Source organism: Typopeltis vanoorti, chromosome 15 (assembly GCF_054136105.1).
Source record: "Typopeltis vanoorti isolate ZY-2024b chromosome 15, IOZ_Tvanoo_1.0, whole genome shotgun sequence".
Classification (NCBI taxonomy): domain Eukaryota; kingdom Metazoa; phylum Arthropoda; class Arachnida; order Uropygi; family Thelyphonidae; genus Typopeltis; species Typopeltis vanoorti.
The window spans coordinates 19,251,225-19,268,159 of NC_143563.1; the positions used below are offsets into that span (position 1 = coordinate 19,251,225).

Consider the following 16,935-nt stretch of genomic DNA (forward strand, 5'->3'; position numbering starts at 1 on the left):
CTTCTTTTCTTTCACTGCCTCTTTAACTTCCTGTGTCCACCAGGGAGTTCTGATTTTTTTATCCTTGCACACAACCTCACCACATGCCTCTCTGGCAGAATCAATCAATGTTTCCTTCAGAGTTTGCCACTGAATCTCCAAGGTTTGATTCCTGTTCTCAAACTCTTTCATTTTCTTTTCAATAATATTTCTGTATTTTAGTCTACAGTTCACATCTGAGAGCTGCTCAACTTTTATTCGCTTTAAAACTTTCTTACAAGTTATTCTTTTCAATATGAAATTCAATTTTATCCTGCTCAGGACTAAATAGTGATCACTTCCAATTTCAAATCCTCTGTACACTCTGGTGTCCTGCACAAGGGAGAAAACATCACTATCAACAATAACATAGTCAATGAGACTTTTCTTATTCCTAGCCTCTTCTCTCCATGTGAATTTGTGCACATTTTTATGTTGGAACATGGTGTTAGTAATAACCAGTCCATGTCCTGAGCAGAAATCCAACAGATATTTGCCATTATTATTAGCTTTGCTCTTTTCTCCAAATTTTCCCAAAATATTTTTGTATGTCTCACAATCATTTCCTACTCTACTATTTAGATCCCCAACAAGGACCAACTTTTCCTTTTTCATTGTGTCAGTTGCTTTTTCTAAAGCCTCAAAAAATTCCTCCACTTCTACCTTAGTAGAACCTTCTGTGGGACCATAGGCACAAATAAGTCTCATTGTCCAGTTCCCCATTCTCATATTTGCCCACATTACTCTACTTGAGACTGACTGCCATTCAAGAAGATTAGCCTTGTATTTTGTGTTGAATACTATGGCTACTCCTTCTTTTCCTTGATTGTCATTGCCTGAATATAACATTTTGTATTTATTGCTCAGAAAGATCTCACCAGTTTTGGTCTTTTTTGTTTCAGTCACCCCTATTATGTCAATCTGGTACTTATCTAATTCCTCAGCTAGCTCCATTTCTTTGCCATTCAGGCTTCTTACGTTGATAGTACCGATCTTTAACTCTGGTGATGTTGAGTTGGGGTTTGTTTTCAGATTTGTTCCAGTAGCCGACTTTTCGCTGTTCGCCCTGGTTCCCTGGCGAAAACAACGGGGGCCTTGTTTAACCGGGCGCCGCCCCAGCCGGCATGAAATTTTGTCATGTTGTACCATCATTTTTTATTTTGGTTTAACCAATAAGAATACAATTTGGTCGGCTAAATCCCAAATTGCCAGCCTATCCTCGTTCGTTCAGTATCAAAGTAGATACCCAACAGGGTGCACCACGAGAAGGTGAGGATTGGACATTAGGTCAGAAGCCCTGGTCGGTTCTCCGCATTCCTTTAAAGGCTATGTGGAGGTCTCCTCTCAGTTAAAAAGCTTTGACTCTTAAGCACCCCGTGATTAGACCTTTAAATTAATAATAATTAGTTTCTTCTTCATCATCATCATCATCAAATTCCTGACATGTATCCTCAAGGGTGTACAGGATATGATATTACTACATGAAAAATTTACATCATTACTAACTTCCTATCTACAATTTGACTCAAAATCAATCTGTTACCTGTCAAGACTCCAACATTATCACATCTTATATTTCTATCTCTTCTAAGGCATTTTTTACTGTATCAATCTACCTATGTCTTCCTCTGGGTCTTTTTCCTACCAACCTGGCTGAGAACACTTGTTTTGCTAATCAGTTTCTTTTAGAACATAATTAATTATACAGAGTATTTTGAAATGACTTTTTTTTTTAATTATGGTGATTTGTTGTGTGAATACTATGCACAGAATTTGCACATTTAAAGATAATGAAAAATTTAAGTTATATCTGGAAAATTTTATTGGAAATATGTTACTTACAAAATTTAAGTACTGTGAGTTGTTTGACATATCATGGAAATGATTTTTTTTCATGCACTTTTAAAGGTTGTTGCATTGATTGGTCCTTTGTTGTAATATATTGTTTTAATTGTTTCTGGAAGTAGGATGTAAACTCAAGTTTTGATATTACTGAATTGTTCCTTAATTGATTTATTTTGATCATATTCTTGAAAACAGTATTCAGTTTGTTTTTGTATTAATCATATCTGTAACAAATGAAACTGTGTGTGTGTGTGTGTGTGTGTGTGTGTGTGTGTGTGTGTGTGTGTGGATAAATGAGTTTTTTGAGGGGTGGGCTACATTTTTAGGATAGCTTATAAAACTACATGTAATTTTTGCACTATTTGGATGAAGATTTTCTGTAGTATGTCACAATCAGATCCAGTATTTAATTCATAATAGTGATGTGATAACCTGGATTGAGACCAGTATTAACCCCCCAACTGGGCATGACGTCTATAGATGTCCAGCTAAATCTGGATATGATTTTGTAACATTTATTGAATAACATGGATAAGAAATGCAATTTGGTCTCACTATTTCATCCACCTTGGCTGGTAGGGAGGTTAATAGGTACCTCTGAGACTTAAGAGTGTTATGAAAGATTGCTAGGTTTATTTGAAAGAAAGAGTCTCAGATGCATTTTTGGAGCAGTTTACATAGATTATGAATTACATGGATTATTGAATTATATAGATAATTGAATTATTAGATTAATTAAGAGAATTATAGGAGAATTATAGATTATCAAATTAATGTACCGGTTAATATCAAGTACATTAAAATCAACAGAATAGGTTGGGATAGACATGATATACATATGAATAACAATAAGACAATTAAGGTGTTTAATATGGAATAATTCAAGACATTAAGCTCTGGGAGTATAAAACTGAATGAACTTACAGTGAATAAGGACTGGTGAAAGTTTCTGTAGGGCCCACACAGGACTGTTGATAACTGTTGATAATGATGATAACTGGAGTTCTGGAAATGAATGGTGATCTAGTTACCATGTGTTCAACAGGTATAAAATAGTGACAGAATTATAGGTTACAGTAGCAGTGAATAATTTGACATAAATTCTAATCTCTCTTTCACTATAAAAAACTAGCCTTTATGTTAATAAACAGACAACAGTTTGTGTTAATTTATTAGAAATAACAGACCATTAGCAATGTATGTTTTATATTTTAACAGAAAGAAACTTCTCATTAAACAATTCTTGAACTGCATCTCTGCATTTATTATTAAGGTGCTATAAACAAAGCCAAAAAAATTCTACAGTAATCAGAAACAAAATGTACTTGCCCTCATTTGTTTTATTTTTCATATGTATACTTGATCCATATTTTCAACTGGTTGCATTATGTCATTATAGCAAAGTTTTTTAGATACGCTGTTTGCATTTCATTATTTAAATTTGAGATATTTTTCTTTTGCAGAGTGAACTCTTGCAGATACTTCTTCTATTTTACAAAGATCAGAAGGCATCAGTAGAAGATATTACAAAGTTAATGTCTATTTTTCAGGTAAATTCTGTATATCATTGTGATAATGCCTCTGAAGAATGAGTGTTTATTAATTTCTTTAGGAAGTAGATGATATTATTTCATCTCTCCAAGATCACCATCATTTTGCTTTTTTGAAGAGATATGAAATAGTTGGATAAAAAGTTACATATTTGGTTTCCAGGACATGTTTCTGTATCTAACTCTCATTATGATAAATTACAAAGATGACTACTGTGTTATAGTAATAACTATAAATTAACATAAACCAAGATAATTATCTGATGTTTTGTTTTATATTAAGATCATCACCTGTTACAGCTCCCCCCCCCTACACACACATCAGAGCGACAAGCTGTTTTACAAACAGTAAGAGTATGACAAAGTATCACTGATTTGATCAACCATTAACATTTCTAGCCTAATCTCTGCTATGTGTGTTTGTGTGTGTGTGGGGGGGGGACACTACATTATTCAATATCAGTTACTTAAAAAAAGCATTAGTAGTAACTAAATCGATATTTGAAATTATTGTTTAGAGTTCTGGAGAGGGGGACTGCTGGAGAACTGAAACAGAAGTTATGTGGGTTGAATGTGTGCCATCCATAGTTTTTGAAAACTTAGACCATCATTATTATTGAGATTAGGGTGGTTGATTAGAACTGTAATGTAGCTTATGTCTTTATATATATTTAACACAAACTAGAATAATTACCTGTTGTCTCAGTCTACATAATAGTGTCTGAAGTACACACATAAACATGAGGAAGGGTCTGGAAAGTTTTAATAACACTTAGAACAAAAATGATATTAAAGCAACTGATATAATCACAAGAAAAAACATACTAGTAGCAGAGTTATGAAGATAACTTATGTTCTTGTATCCTCACATGTTCTTTCTTGTGGTTATATCAGTTGCTTTAATATTATATTTGTTCTAGGTGTTTATCAGAACTATCCAGACCCCCCGCCCCTTATGTGTGTGTGTGTGTGTAAACAAACTAGGATAATTACCTGATGTTTCAGTTTACATAATAGGGATATATATATATATACATATATATATATATATATATATATATATATATATAGAGAGAGAGAGAGAGAGAGATATTTTCAGAATTCATTTTTACTCGGCTGAAATATGAAAAAGCTTTAATGACTGATACTGAGAGAAAAAAAGATGACATGGTATATTGGAAAAGATTTTACTAGTTTCGTTGAATAGATCAACATCTTCAGGTATCACAATCAAAGAATTATATAAAGAATTACAGAGACTTAAAATTGTAATAACAGAACAAGTACAAAAAAGACAGTAGCATGTTTGAAAACAAAAAGCGAGCTTGAGTTCCAAACAAACGTATACTACATGCTGTCGCGAGTGTGCCAATACTGAACAGAGGGATTGTGCGTCAGAGAGATTGAAACTTAGGCTGTTATTGATATGAGAAGAATCTAGAGAAATTTCTCTAGATTCGACAATCTTTCTCTCGAGTTCATCATAGCACACATGGATGTTAGAAGTTTGAGTCCAGTTCACAATGTGTTGGTGGCCTTCGTCTCAGTTAACTGAAAAGAGAACATGGCTAGAGAGAGTGCTGGCTCTAGTCATGTTATAGAAGATATCTCTACGGTGTTCTTCCAAACGTATAAGGATGGATTTAGCAGTCTGGCCATAGTATGGCTTTCCACAATCACATAAAATCTTGTACACTCCTGGAAACTGAGTTGGAAGTTGTTTCTCTTCAGGTTTACTAAGTACTGAACCCAGTTTTGGGAGCATAGTGAAGCAAGTTCTGAAGTTAAACTTCTTGAGAATTTTTGCCAGTTTTGGTGAAAGAGAGCTGATGTAAGGCAAAGAGATGAAGGCTCTGGGGAAAGAGGGATCTTCAGAAGTAGTTGAGTGACTGGGGGAAAGAAATTTGTCAATTTTCTTAGGAGAGAAACCATTATTAATAAAAGTTTTTTTAAGAAAAAGGAGTTCATTTTCAATTTCTGTTTCTTCTGTAAGTAAAGATTTTGCTCGGTGAGCTAAGGTGGAGATAATACCAAATTTTTGTGGGGGATAGTGATGGGAGGAAGTATGAAGGTATCTATCAGTATGAGTAGGCTTTCTAAAAATTGAGATTTTCATACTCTCAGCACATCTGGTAAGTTTCAGGTCTAAAAAGGGGAGGAAGTCATCGGATTCCAGTTCGAAGGTAAAAGAGATTTTTTCATTACATTTGTTTAGGTGGTCTAAAAATAAATTGAGGTTGTTGACCATCTTCCCAGATGAGGTAAATATCATCAATATAGCGATACCAAAATTTTGGTTTAAGGTGGAAGGAGTTAATAGCTTTTTCTTCAAAATCGTTGAGAAATATATCTGCGAGAATTGGAGAGAGCAGGCTACCCATGGCCAGACCTGAGTTTTGTAAGTAGATCTTATTGTCATATTTGAAGTAGCCTGACTTTATGCAATGGGAGAGTAGAGCAAAGAGTTTTTTGGATAATTTGTTCTTGAGAAGATCGAGGACTTCTTGAGCAGGTACATTTGTAAAGAGAGAAACAATATCGAAACTGATCAATTAAATCTGTTTTTTTAAGTTTGATATCCTTGATTTTAGAAACAAAATTTGCAGTTTTTAATATGTGAAGAGGAAATTCCAGAAAGATTTCTTAGAAAACTCATGAGATATTTGGAGGGGTTATAGGTAGGAGAGTGTATGCCCTCAACTATAGGTCTGAGTGGGCAGTTTGTTTTGTGAATCTTGGGGAGACCATACAGTTGAGGGATAAAGAGAAAGACGAATGTTTCTTTGTAACTCCAAGGTGGTTTTTAATAAATTATTAGTTCTATTGTGTAATTCAATCGTAGGGTCACTATTAATTTCTGAGTAAGTATCACTATTTAAAAGTTCCAAGATTTTATTATGGTAATCAGACTCGTCTAAGATGACAGTCGCATTCCCTTTGTCAGCCGGAAGAATAACAATGTTATTATTATCTTTTAAAGACTTAATAGCTGCTCTTTCAGAGTAAGAAATGTTGTCTGATTGAGGTCTAGCTTTATTTATGGTGAAAATGGCTTCCATACGGAGGAGGTTAGCTTCTTTGTTAGGTAATAAAGAAGCTGCCTTTTCTATCTTTGTTAAGAGATGTTCTTTAGGAATGGATGTAGGAGCAGTGACAAAGTTGAGACCTTTAGCAAGTATGCTTTCTTCTGCCAAAGATAGTTGATGGGAAGACTTATTGATAACAACTTTTTTTAAATAGGTAGAGTCAAAATAAGAAGTTTTACTATCCTGTATATATTTAAGAGAATCATATTTTCTAATGAGGTTGATTTTATTTAAATTCTGTATTTCAGAAGCTTTAAGAGTGCTAATTTCTTTTAAATAGTTCCAAGATGAACTGTCTAGAGAATGAGATAAATGTGTTTCATGATAGGTCTTTTTAGAGAAATAAGTGGAAAGACAATGTTTGATATCACAAATGCGTTCCGATAAAAGATCCAGTTTTGCTCTCCTATAAATCCTTTCAGCTTTAGCGGTTTTTATCTATTATTCCACGCTTCCTTAATTTTAAAGAATTGATAAAAACCGCTAGAACTGAAAGGATTTGCAAAACTGGATCTTTTATCAGAATGCATTTGTGATACCAAACGTTGTCTTTCTGCTTATTTCTCTAAAAAGACCTATCATGAAACACGTTTATCTCATTCTCTAGACAGTTCATCTTGGAACTATTTAAAAGAAATTAGCACTCTTAAAGCTTCTAAAATACAGAATTTAAATAAAATCAACCTCATTAGAAAATATGATTCTCTTAAATGTATACAGAATAGTAAAACTTCTCATTTTGACTCTATCTATTTAAAAAAAGTTGTTATCAAGGTCTCAACTTTATCACTGCTCCTACATCCATTCCTAAAGAACATCTCTTAACAAAGATAGAAAAGGCAGCTTCTTTATTACCTAACAAAGAAGCTAACCTCCTCCATATGGAAGCTATTTTCACCATAAATAAAGCTAGACCTCAACCAGACAACATTTCTTACTCTGAAAGAGCAGCTATTAAGTCTTTAAAAGATAATAATAACATTGTTATTCTTCCGGCTGACAAAGGGAATGCGACTGTCATCTTAGACGAGTCTGATTACCATAATAAAATCTTGGAACTTTTAAACAGTGATACTTACTCAGAAATTAATAGTGATCCTACGATTGAATTACACAATAGAACTAATAATTTATTAAAAACCACCTTGGAGTTACAAAGAAACATTCGTCTTTCTCTTAGGTCACTTCATCCCTCGACTGTATGGTCTCCACAAGATTCACAAAACAAATTGCCCACTCAGACCTATAGTTGAGGGCATACACTCTCCTACCTATAACCTCTCCAAATATCTTGCGAGTTTTCTAAGAAATCTTTCTGGAATTTCCTCTTCACATATTAAAAACTCTGCAGATTTTGCTTCTAAAATCAAGGATTATCAAACTTAAAAAAACAGATTTAATGGTCAGTTTCGATATTGTTTCTCTCTTTGCAAATGTACCTTCTCAAGAACAAATTATCAAAAAAAACTCTTTGCTCTACTCTCCCATTGCATAAAGTCAGGATACTTCAAATATGACAATAAGATCTACTTACAAAACTCAGGTCTGGCCATGGGTAGCCCGCTCTCTCCAATTCTCGCAGATATATTTCTAAATGATTTTGAAGAAAAAGCTATTAACTCCTTCCACCTTAAACCAAAATTTTGGTATCGCTATATTGATGATATTTTCCTCATCCTGGTGTCAACAACCTCAATTTATTTTTAGACCACCTAAAGATGTGTCAACAACCTCAATTTATTTTTAGACCACCTAAACAAGTGTAATGAAAAAATCTCTTTTACCTTCGAACTGGAATCCGATGACTTCCTCCCCTTTTTAGACCTGAAACTTACCAGATGTGCTGAGAGTATGAAAATCTCAATTTTTAGAAAGCCTATTCATATTGATAGATACCTTCATACTTCCTCCCATCACTATCTCCCACAAAAATTTGGTATTATTTCCTCTTAGCTCACTGAGCAAAATCTTTACTTACAGAAGAAACAGAAATTGAAAATGAACTCCTTTTTCTTAAAAAAACTTTTATTAATAATGGTTTCTCTCCTAAGAAAATTGACAAATTTCTTTCCCCCAGTCACTCAACTACTTCTGAAGATCCCTCTTTCCCCAGAGCCTTCATCTCTTTGCCTTACATCAGCTCTCTTTCACCAAAACTGGCAAAAATTCTCAAGAAGTTTAACTTCAGAACTTGCTTCACTATGCTCCCAAAACTGGGTTCAGTACTTAGTAAACCTGAAGAGAAACAACTTCCAACTCAGTTTCCAGGAGTGTACAAGATTTTATGTGATTGTGGAAAGCCATACTATGGCCAGACTGCTAAATCCATCCTTATACGTTTGGAAGAACACCGTAGAGATATCTTCTATAACATGACTAGAGCCAGCACTCTCTCTAGCCACGTTCTCTTTTCAGTTAACTGAGAAGAAGGCCGCCAACACATTGTGAACTGGACTCAAGCTTCTAACATCCATGTGTGCTATGATGAACTCGAGAGAAAGATTGTCGAATCTAGAGAAATTTCTCTAGATTCTTCTCATATCAATAACAGCCTAAGTTTCAATCTCTCTGACGCACAATCCCTCTGTTCAGTATTGGCGCACTCGCGACAGCACGTAGCATACGTTTGTTTGGAACTCAAGCTCGCTTTTTGTTTTCAAACACACTACTGTCTTTTTTGTACTTGTTCTGTTATATTATTACAATTTTAAGTCTCTGTAATTCTTTATATATTTCTTTGATTGTGATACCTGAAGATGTTGATCTATTCAATGAAACTAGTAAACTAGTATTATCTTTTCAAATATACCATGTCATCTTTTTTTCTCTCGGTATCAGTCATTAAAGCTTTTTCATATATATATATATATCTGTACTCCAGATGAATGACTCTGTTATATAAGACTAAGCTTCAAGTAATTATTATGCTAAATTAAAGATCTTACTTTAACACTGTAGTTATCTCCAAAATTTACCGTAATGAATATGGATCACCATGTAAAACTATGAAAGAAAGGATATCTAACTGAACCAATCTGTATACACTACTAATGCACTCTGGATTTATGGTTCCCTTTAGTTGGTGGAACTGTCATAAAAAAACTGATATGGATTATTTAATGAAAGGGGGAGAATATTTTATTTTTCATTTTGACTCTTCATCATTCAGGGATATGTTTTAATTCTGTGCAAAATCCAAATTCTTGACACACAAACAAACAATATTTGGTAATCTGAGGACTTGGAGTATGTAGGGTTGGTTTATGGTTTATTGGTGCAAAGACAGCAAAAGTCATACTGCATCACAGTGAAGGTTACAGCAGTACACAAGGAATTAATGTTATAGGGTAATTGTTTTCCAGTTTTATTCATGCCTTACTGAAATGGCACTTTCCTTGCAGCTTACATTACAAATGTATCTGATTCATGAAGTTTATTTGAAGTTTATTAAGATGAATGTACTTTTAATAGAAAATAGAAATATTTCCCATAACCAACATAATCTTTTCATATGTGTAAAAATAATAGTATCAAATTACTGAACCAGTCGTGCTAACAGGGAGTTTTTACAAGGTCTCAGGATTCTACAGTTTAGTGTCAAGACTCTATTGCAAAATAAAAACCTATTTTTCTTGTATAGTCTGCTCATTAAAGCCTAACTTTTAGTGTTAATGATGGTTGCTGCTGCTCTCAGGATTCCACTGCTATAATGTATTGGTGATGCCTTGTTAGGGATGTATATAAAATTTAAAAAAAAATTGCAACTATTGCTGACATCAATATAGCAGTATACTAGGGGAAAAAATTATCTTTCTTACTGTTTTTGTGTGTTTTTATTTAAAATTACAGGGATCACTTAAAGATCTAGTAGGAGATCTCCTACTAGACTCTTGATATTTCTAATCCAATATCCAATTTTCATCTGACTGCAGTGTGCTTTCTTACTAGGGTCTACCTGGATACTGAATGAATTTGAGGATGGGCTGACAATTTGGGACTCAGCCAACCAACTATATTCTATATTATGGTATATTATTTTGTATTATGACTATATCTTACAGTATATCATTGAAATGTCATGATGTCCAGAACATAGCCCAGTCAAATAAACCCAATCTTCTCCTGTTTTCATCAGGGAACCAGTGTACAAAAGTGAAAAGTCTGCTCCTGGAACAATCTAACTCAGCAGAGTTAATGATAGGCAAAATCAATATAATGTGTATTGCTGGAAAAGTGTTAGACCAACAGAGGAATTGCAGTAATATCTTGTTGACATAATTGTTGTTACCAAGACAAAGATCATAACAGGTTATGCACTTCTAAATAACAGCTATAAAATATATTATTACAATACCCACTAAATTATTAAAAAGATGTTCATTAACTGGCTTATATTTTGTTGGATTTCAAAGTAGCATTTTCAGAGCATATTACATGTTATACTTAATATGTGACAGTAAGTAAGTGAAACAATTCAAATTGTGCCAGACAAAAGATCTGAAGTCCTAATTTGGTGCCCTCTAATGTTGTAAAAAAAGAAGTATTACTGCTGTGTAGGAGTTAACCTTAAGATAAATCTCTCAAATTTTAGACAAATTAATGCAACCATACTTGTACAGGTTGGGAGAATGCTTCATAGTCATGGTTGACTCTAAAAATAATCTTTCTGACCTGTAATGACCTCTTTAAAGCACATTGGTTTTCTTCCATCTAATCATGTGTGAAGGGGGGTGTCTAAAGTGTGGTCTGTCAATCCAGACTTGCCATAATAACGGTAGCGAATGTATTTTTTTTATGTTCTCCAAGGTGGATGTTAACAGGTCTTCCTGTCTGTCCATAGTAGTCACATGGAACTTTATACGCTCTGGGATATGGAGGGTATGAGTTTATCCTTATAAAGATCAGAGTTGCTAATTTAACATGTGGTTTGAATGGGTTACAAAGGTTATATTTTATTAGTACTTTGGCCATCTTTTCAGATGTACCTTGGACATAGGAAATAGGAATAGTGGGTTTTGTTCTTGTGTGTTTGAGGAAGGATAGTAAGAGGGCCGTGTAGTATGTTATCTGTTATGTAGGAGCTGTAAATCCCTCCCCAGAAAGATTGTTTTTAGAGTTAGCCATGGCTATGAAGCATTCTCCTAACCTGAACAAGAATTGTTTTGCATTAATTTCCCAAAAATTTGGGAGACTATTATCTTAAGATCAACTCCAACATAGCTTCTTTAATACTTCTTTTTTACAACATCATCATCAATAGAAGAGGTCATCAGCATAGCATTCTCAATATCATTTTGGACATATGTTATATTGCCATAGTAATGACTGGCCAAATTCTTTAGTAAGACACTTGAAAGTGGTTGTGTCCCTAGGGAATTTAAAAGGACAAAAATCATCGTTATGTTAAAACCTGGCAAGCCAGCAGATAGAAGTGAAAGCTATCCTCCCATAGCCCTCGCAACCTATAAACTCGGAGAGACTGATTTTGATCAGTCCTTAGCTTAACAGCTTACATTGAAGCAGAGTTTTAAAGGTGCCTGAAGACTACCGCAGTCTTTGTTGACTTGACAGCGGCCTACGATACTGTCTGGAGGGAGGGACTCAAATACAAATTTCTTAAGGTCATCCCATGTAAAACACTGGGGCACCTCATAAACAAATTATTAAGTGACCGATATTTAAGGGTAGTAAATGAGGGAAGTATCAGTAAACAGAGAGTGCTTAAAAATGGGCTACCACCTCTGCTTTTTAGTCTTCTTATGCAGATGCTTATGCAGATGATTTGGCTTTGGTGATCAGTGACAAACCATAGAAAGAACTGAAGAAATATTGATGAATGATATGTCGGCCTTATGGCAGTTCTATAAAAAATAGAGATTAACACCAAATCTTGATAAAACTGAATGTTCCTGTTTTCACCTTAATAATAATCAAAAACCAGAGAGTGTTGATGAGACATTAATCTCGTTTAATCCGACACCTAAATACTTGGGGATAACCTTTATAACCTTGAATAGAACTTTGTCATATCATATAGACAACATATGATTAATATCGCTGCTAAAGTACGTGCTAGAAATAATATAATCCAGAAGCTCTGTGGTACTACATGGGACTCAAGTTCCACAACCCTATGGTGCACCACTTTGGGTCTGGTTTACAGTGCAGCAGAGTATGGTGCCCCTGTTTGGCTTAATAGCCATCATGTCATCAACAAATTAGATGTTGACATGATGGCTATTAAGTTGACATAACGTGCTGTATCAGAAGCACACCTTTACATGGCTCCCCATTCTGAGCCATATTTCTCCTCCAGAATTGTGGTGACAGGAAGCTTTGTTTGGTAAATATAAAAGAATTCTACTAGAGCATCTGGAACAAACTCATGTATTGGAATGTTTTGGTTATTTAGTCAGAATGTCAGCTTGATGAATAAGTGGGATGCACTGTGGACTCAAGCAGTATCACCTGAAGTCCGAAGCTACATAAATATTTTTCAAAAACCATCTCTGGATTTGACCTGCCCAGGAATATATGGAAAACTACTAACAGGATCTGTACTGGTCACGGTGTATATGGAGACTTACTATCAAAGTGGGGAAAGATACTGAATCCCCACTGCCCTTGTGGAGCTGAGACCCAAACCATCCGTCATATAGTTCAGGAATGTGAGCTAATGGCATATCCAAGCGAACTAAAGGACATTTTTGACCTATCCCCAGAGGCAATCAGTTGCATTAAAAACTTAAATGTAAAAATATGACTAAATTTCTGTTTGATGTTTGTCATATATTTAATGCCTGAATTTTGTTTGTCTATGTCTTACTTTATATTATAATCATATATATTTGTATCTTATCCATATTTATATGTATTTCATTTTATTAACCATGTGTACATGCCATATGATAAATAAATAAATTTACAACATTACAGGATGCCAAATTAGAACTTAGATCTTTTGTCTGGTACAGTTTTTGTCAGTACTGTTTCACTTACTTGCTGTCGTGTATAACTGTAACTTGCAATGTGCTCTGAAGATGCTGGTTTGAAATCCACTGAAATATGAGCCAGCTAGTAAATATCTTTTTTATAATTTCATTGGTTTGGTGTTGTAATACCATTAAAATAAGTTATGAATAATGTTCAACACTTAAGCTTGTCTATTAGTTTAAAATATATTCATCATCATCATAATCAAATTCCTGACATGTACCCTCAAGGGGTGTACAGGATATGATAGTACTACATGAAAAATTTACATCATTACTAACTTCCTATCTACAATTTTCCTCCAAATAAGTCTGTTACTTGTCAAAACTCCAAAATTATCAGATCTTATATTTCTATCATCTAAGGCACTTTGTACCGTATCAATCCACCTATATCTTGGTCTTCCTCTGGATCTTTTTCCTGACAACCTGGCAGAGAACATTTGTTTTGCTAATTTTTTTCTCACCCATTCTGTTTAAGTGACCATACCACCTGAGATTAGCTCTGCTAACGCATTCCTGGATGCTGACAATGTCAAGTCCTTTCCTAATATCCTCGTTTTTAATATGATATTGCCATTGATGCCATCTGTTCACGCCTCTAATCTTTCTCAGGATTCTCATATCTGCAGTCTCTAGTCTTTGGTCAAGTGTTTTACTTCTGACCCAGCTCTCTGATCCATAAGTTAAAACAGGTTTAAACACTGTCTTGTATACAGCTAATTTAGCGTTCCAACTACAGTTATTCAATTTAGTCAGGGAATCTTGCAAACTTGTAGCAGATTTATTTAGAAGTATAACATCATTCGCATAAAGCAAGGAGCTGACATTAACATCTCCAATTCTGATATCATGTTTAATACCACTTTCCATATAGATAATGAATAACAGAGGGGATAATGTACATCCTTGTCTCACACCAGATTTAACATTAAACCATCTTCCCGTACTTCCTTCAATTCTAACTGCTGACTTACAACTCAAATAAAGACTAAGTATTGCTTGATATAATGTCCCATTGAAACCATATAACTGTAACGTATTGAATAGATTCTCTCTTGGCACCTTGTCATATGCCTTTTCCAGATCGATAAAACTTAAATACAGATCTTTGTTATATTCCCATGCTTTCTGAACTATTTGTCGTAAAGTGAAGATCTGATCCTGACAGCCTCTATTTGGCCTGAATCCAGCTTGTTCTTCACCAAGCTTTTCTTCCACAATTTTTCTCAACCGTTTCTCAAGTATACCTTGCATAGATCTTGCCAATAACACTCAGTAGGAAAATACCTCTGTAATTCTCACTTTCAGTTTTATTTCACTTTTTATATATAAGTACTATTAGAGCTCTACTCCAATCATCGGGAATTCGTCCCTCTGTCCAGGCTTTTTGAACGATGCAGTGCAGCCACTGTAAGTCTTTTATACCACCATACTTCAGCATTTCTGGTTGAATATCATCTACTCCTGCTGCCTTTCCACATTTCAAGCCTTTGATGGCTTTTTCTACTTCAGGTATGGATATGTATTCCTGACTGCATGCTTGGTCAGTGTTTTTTACCACTGTGCTGTCATCACTGCTTGTTTCATTTAGCAACTTTTCAAAGTAATTACTCCATACTTCAAGGATATCTTTTTCTCCTGTTTTCATGTCACCTTTATCATCTCTAACTCCTTTTACAGCACTCTTTCCTGCATTTCTAAGCTTTTTCAACATCCTCCAGAATATCTTACCACCTTTTTGATATTTATTTTCTATGTTCTTGCCAATGTCCTCCCATGACTTTTGTTTAGCTAGTTTTACACAGTGTTTTGCTTTCTTACATTTGTCTGTATTCTCTAAGAGCACAAGCTGACTTATTTGCCAGGAACGTTTGATATGCTTTCTTCTTTTCCTTCACTGTCTCTTTAACTTCCTGTGTCCACCATGGAGTTCTGATTTTTCTGTCCTTGCAGGCAATCTCACCACATGTCTCTCTGGCTGAATCAATCAGGATTTTCTTCAAGGATTGCCACTGAATATCCAAAGTTTGGTTCCTGTTCTCAAACTCTTTCATTTTTTTCCCAATAATCTTTGTGTATTTTAGTCTACAGTTCACATCTGAGAGCTGCTCAACTTTTATTCACTTTAAAACTTTCTTACATGTTATTCTTTTCAATAAAATTCAGTTTTATCATGCTCAAGACTAAATAGTGATCACTTCCAATTTCAAATCCTCTGTACACTTTGGTGTCCTGCACCAGGGAGAAAATATCACTATCAACAATAACATAGTCAATGAGACTTTTCTTATTCTTTGGGGAATAAGATAATTAAAATATATTCAGGTAATACTAATTTCAAAGAAAGGAAGGATTAGCTATAGGATTCAACACTAAACAAAAAATTTCTTGCATGGCAGAAAAATAGTAAAGTTGGCATATTTCAAAATGGGAAGATTGAACATTGAAATTTATGGTTTCAAAGCAGGTTCTTGTTGGATACCTAAACAGCTGAGTAGGAAATGAATCTAGATAACACCATGTTTCAACATAAAGATGTGTATAAATTCACAGAGAAAACCATCTTCCATTTGGGATGCTTGTTCATGATGAAAAGGATCTTTTTCTAGTGATAGTACCAGCTCCAGTCATTATTCCCTGTTTTCTATCCCTTTTCTAATGTATGTTTTGCTCTACTCTACTCTACTTAACTTTACTCTCTTTTTTTGTTCTCCAGACCACCATCACTGGAATCTGTGCTCTGTTGATATTTAACACGTGACCTTATGGACTTCTGTAAAGGGAGATCTCCATTGGTGTGTGTGCACTTCTTTGGTCCCTGCTTTGACAAGACAGGTGGTTCTGGTTGTCCCATCCATGATCAGTTAGTTAGCTAGTAGGATTGTCAACAGGGTCAGTATTGTTGTAGTCTTCCTCCACATGATCTGAGGAGAGAATAAAAGACTTGCTGTGACGCTGTTGTGGCATCCAGATTAGCCTTTGCACTTGGCTTCCAGGTGCAGTCATTGCTTGCTACATAGTGGATGTGGCTGCATGGTAGCTGGGGAGCTCTGGCAGTGGATCGCTCCCTTAGATGTTAATGTATATAAATGCACTTGCCAGCAAATGTTGATTTCTCATTCCTTTTGTTGTTAAACATTGGGTTCATTCAAAGCATCCTGATGTGTGATTTGTTTTCACACTAAGTAGATAATATGTAATTAATCTTATTTGACTTGAAAATAAATTGTAGTTATTATTAAATTAAAATATTTTTCTGCAGCATGCTAACATGGCTGTATGCTAAAATGTGTCAGGTCTATTTTGTTATATTTTTAACTGATTTATAGTTAAATAATACAATGTACAAATATAACATAAATATTATATACAATACTGTCCTGTACTGTAGTAAATAATGAAATAATGAGTGTACTGTGCTTGCCTTTACTGGTAAAATAA

The 16,935-nt window shown here is 34.5% G+C and overlaps 1 protein-coding gene across 1 annotated transcript in view; it reads left to right on the plus strand.

The window, feature by feature from the left end:
- LOC150098437 (nucleoporin NUP188-like) overlaps positions 1-16,935 on the plus strand; it is a 197,558-nt gene that overhangs the window by 102,046 nt on the left and 78,577 nt on the right. The window contains exon 11 of the mRNA XM_090405211.1: positions 3,327-3,413. Within this exon, the coding sequence (XP_090261337.1) occupies positions 3,327-3,413 (87 nt within the window). The remainder of the gene's footprint in view (positions 1-3,326; positions 3,414-16,935) is intronic.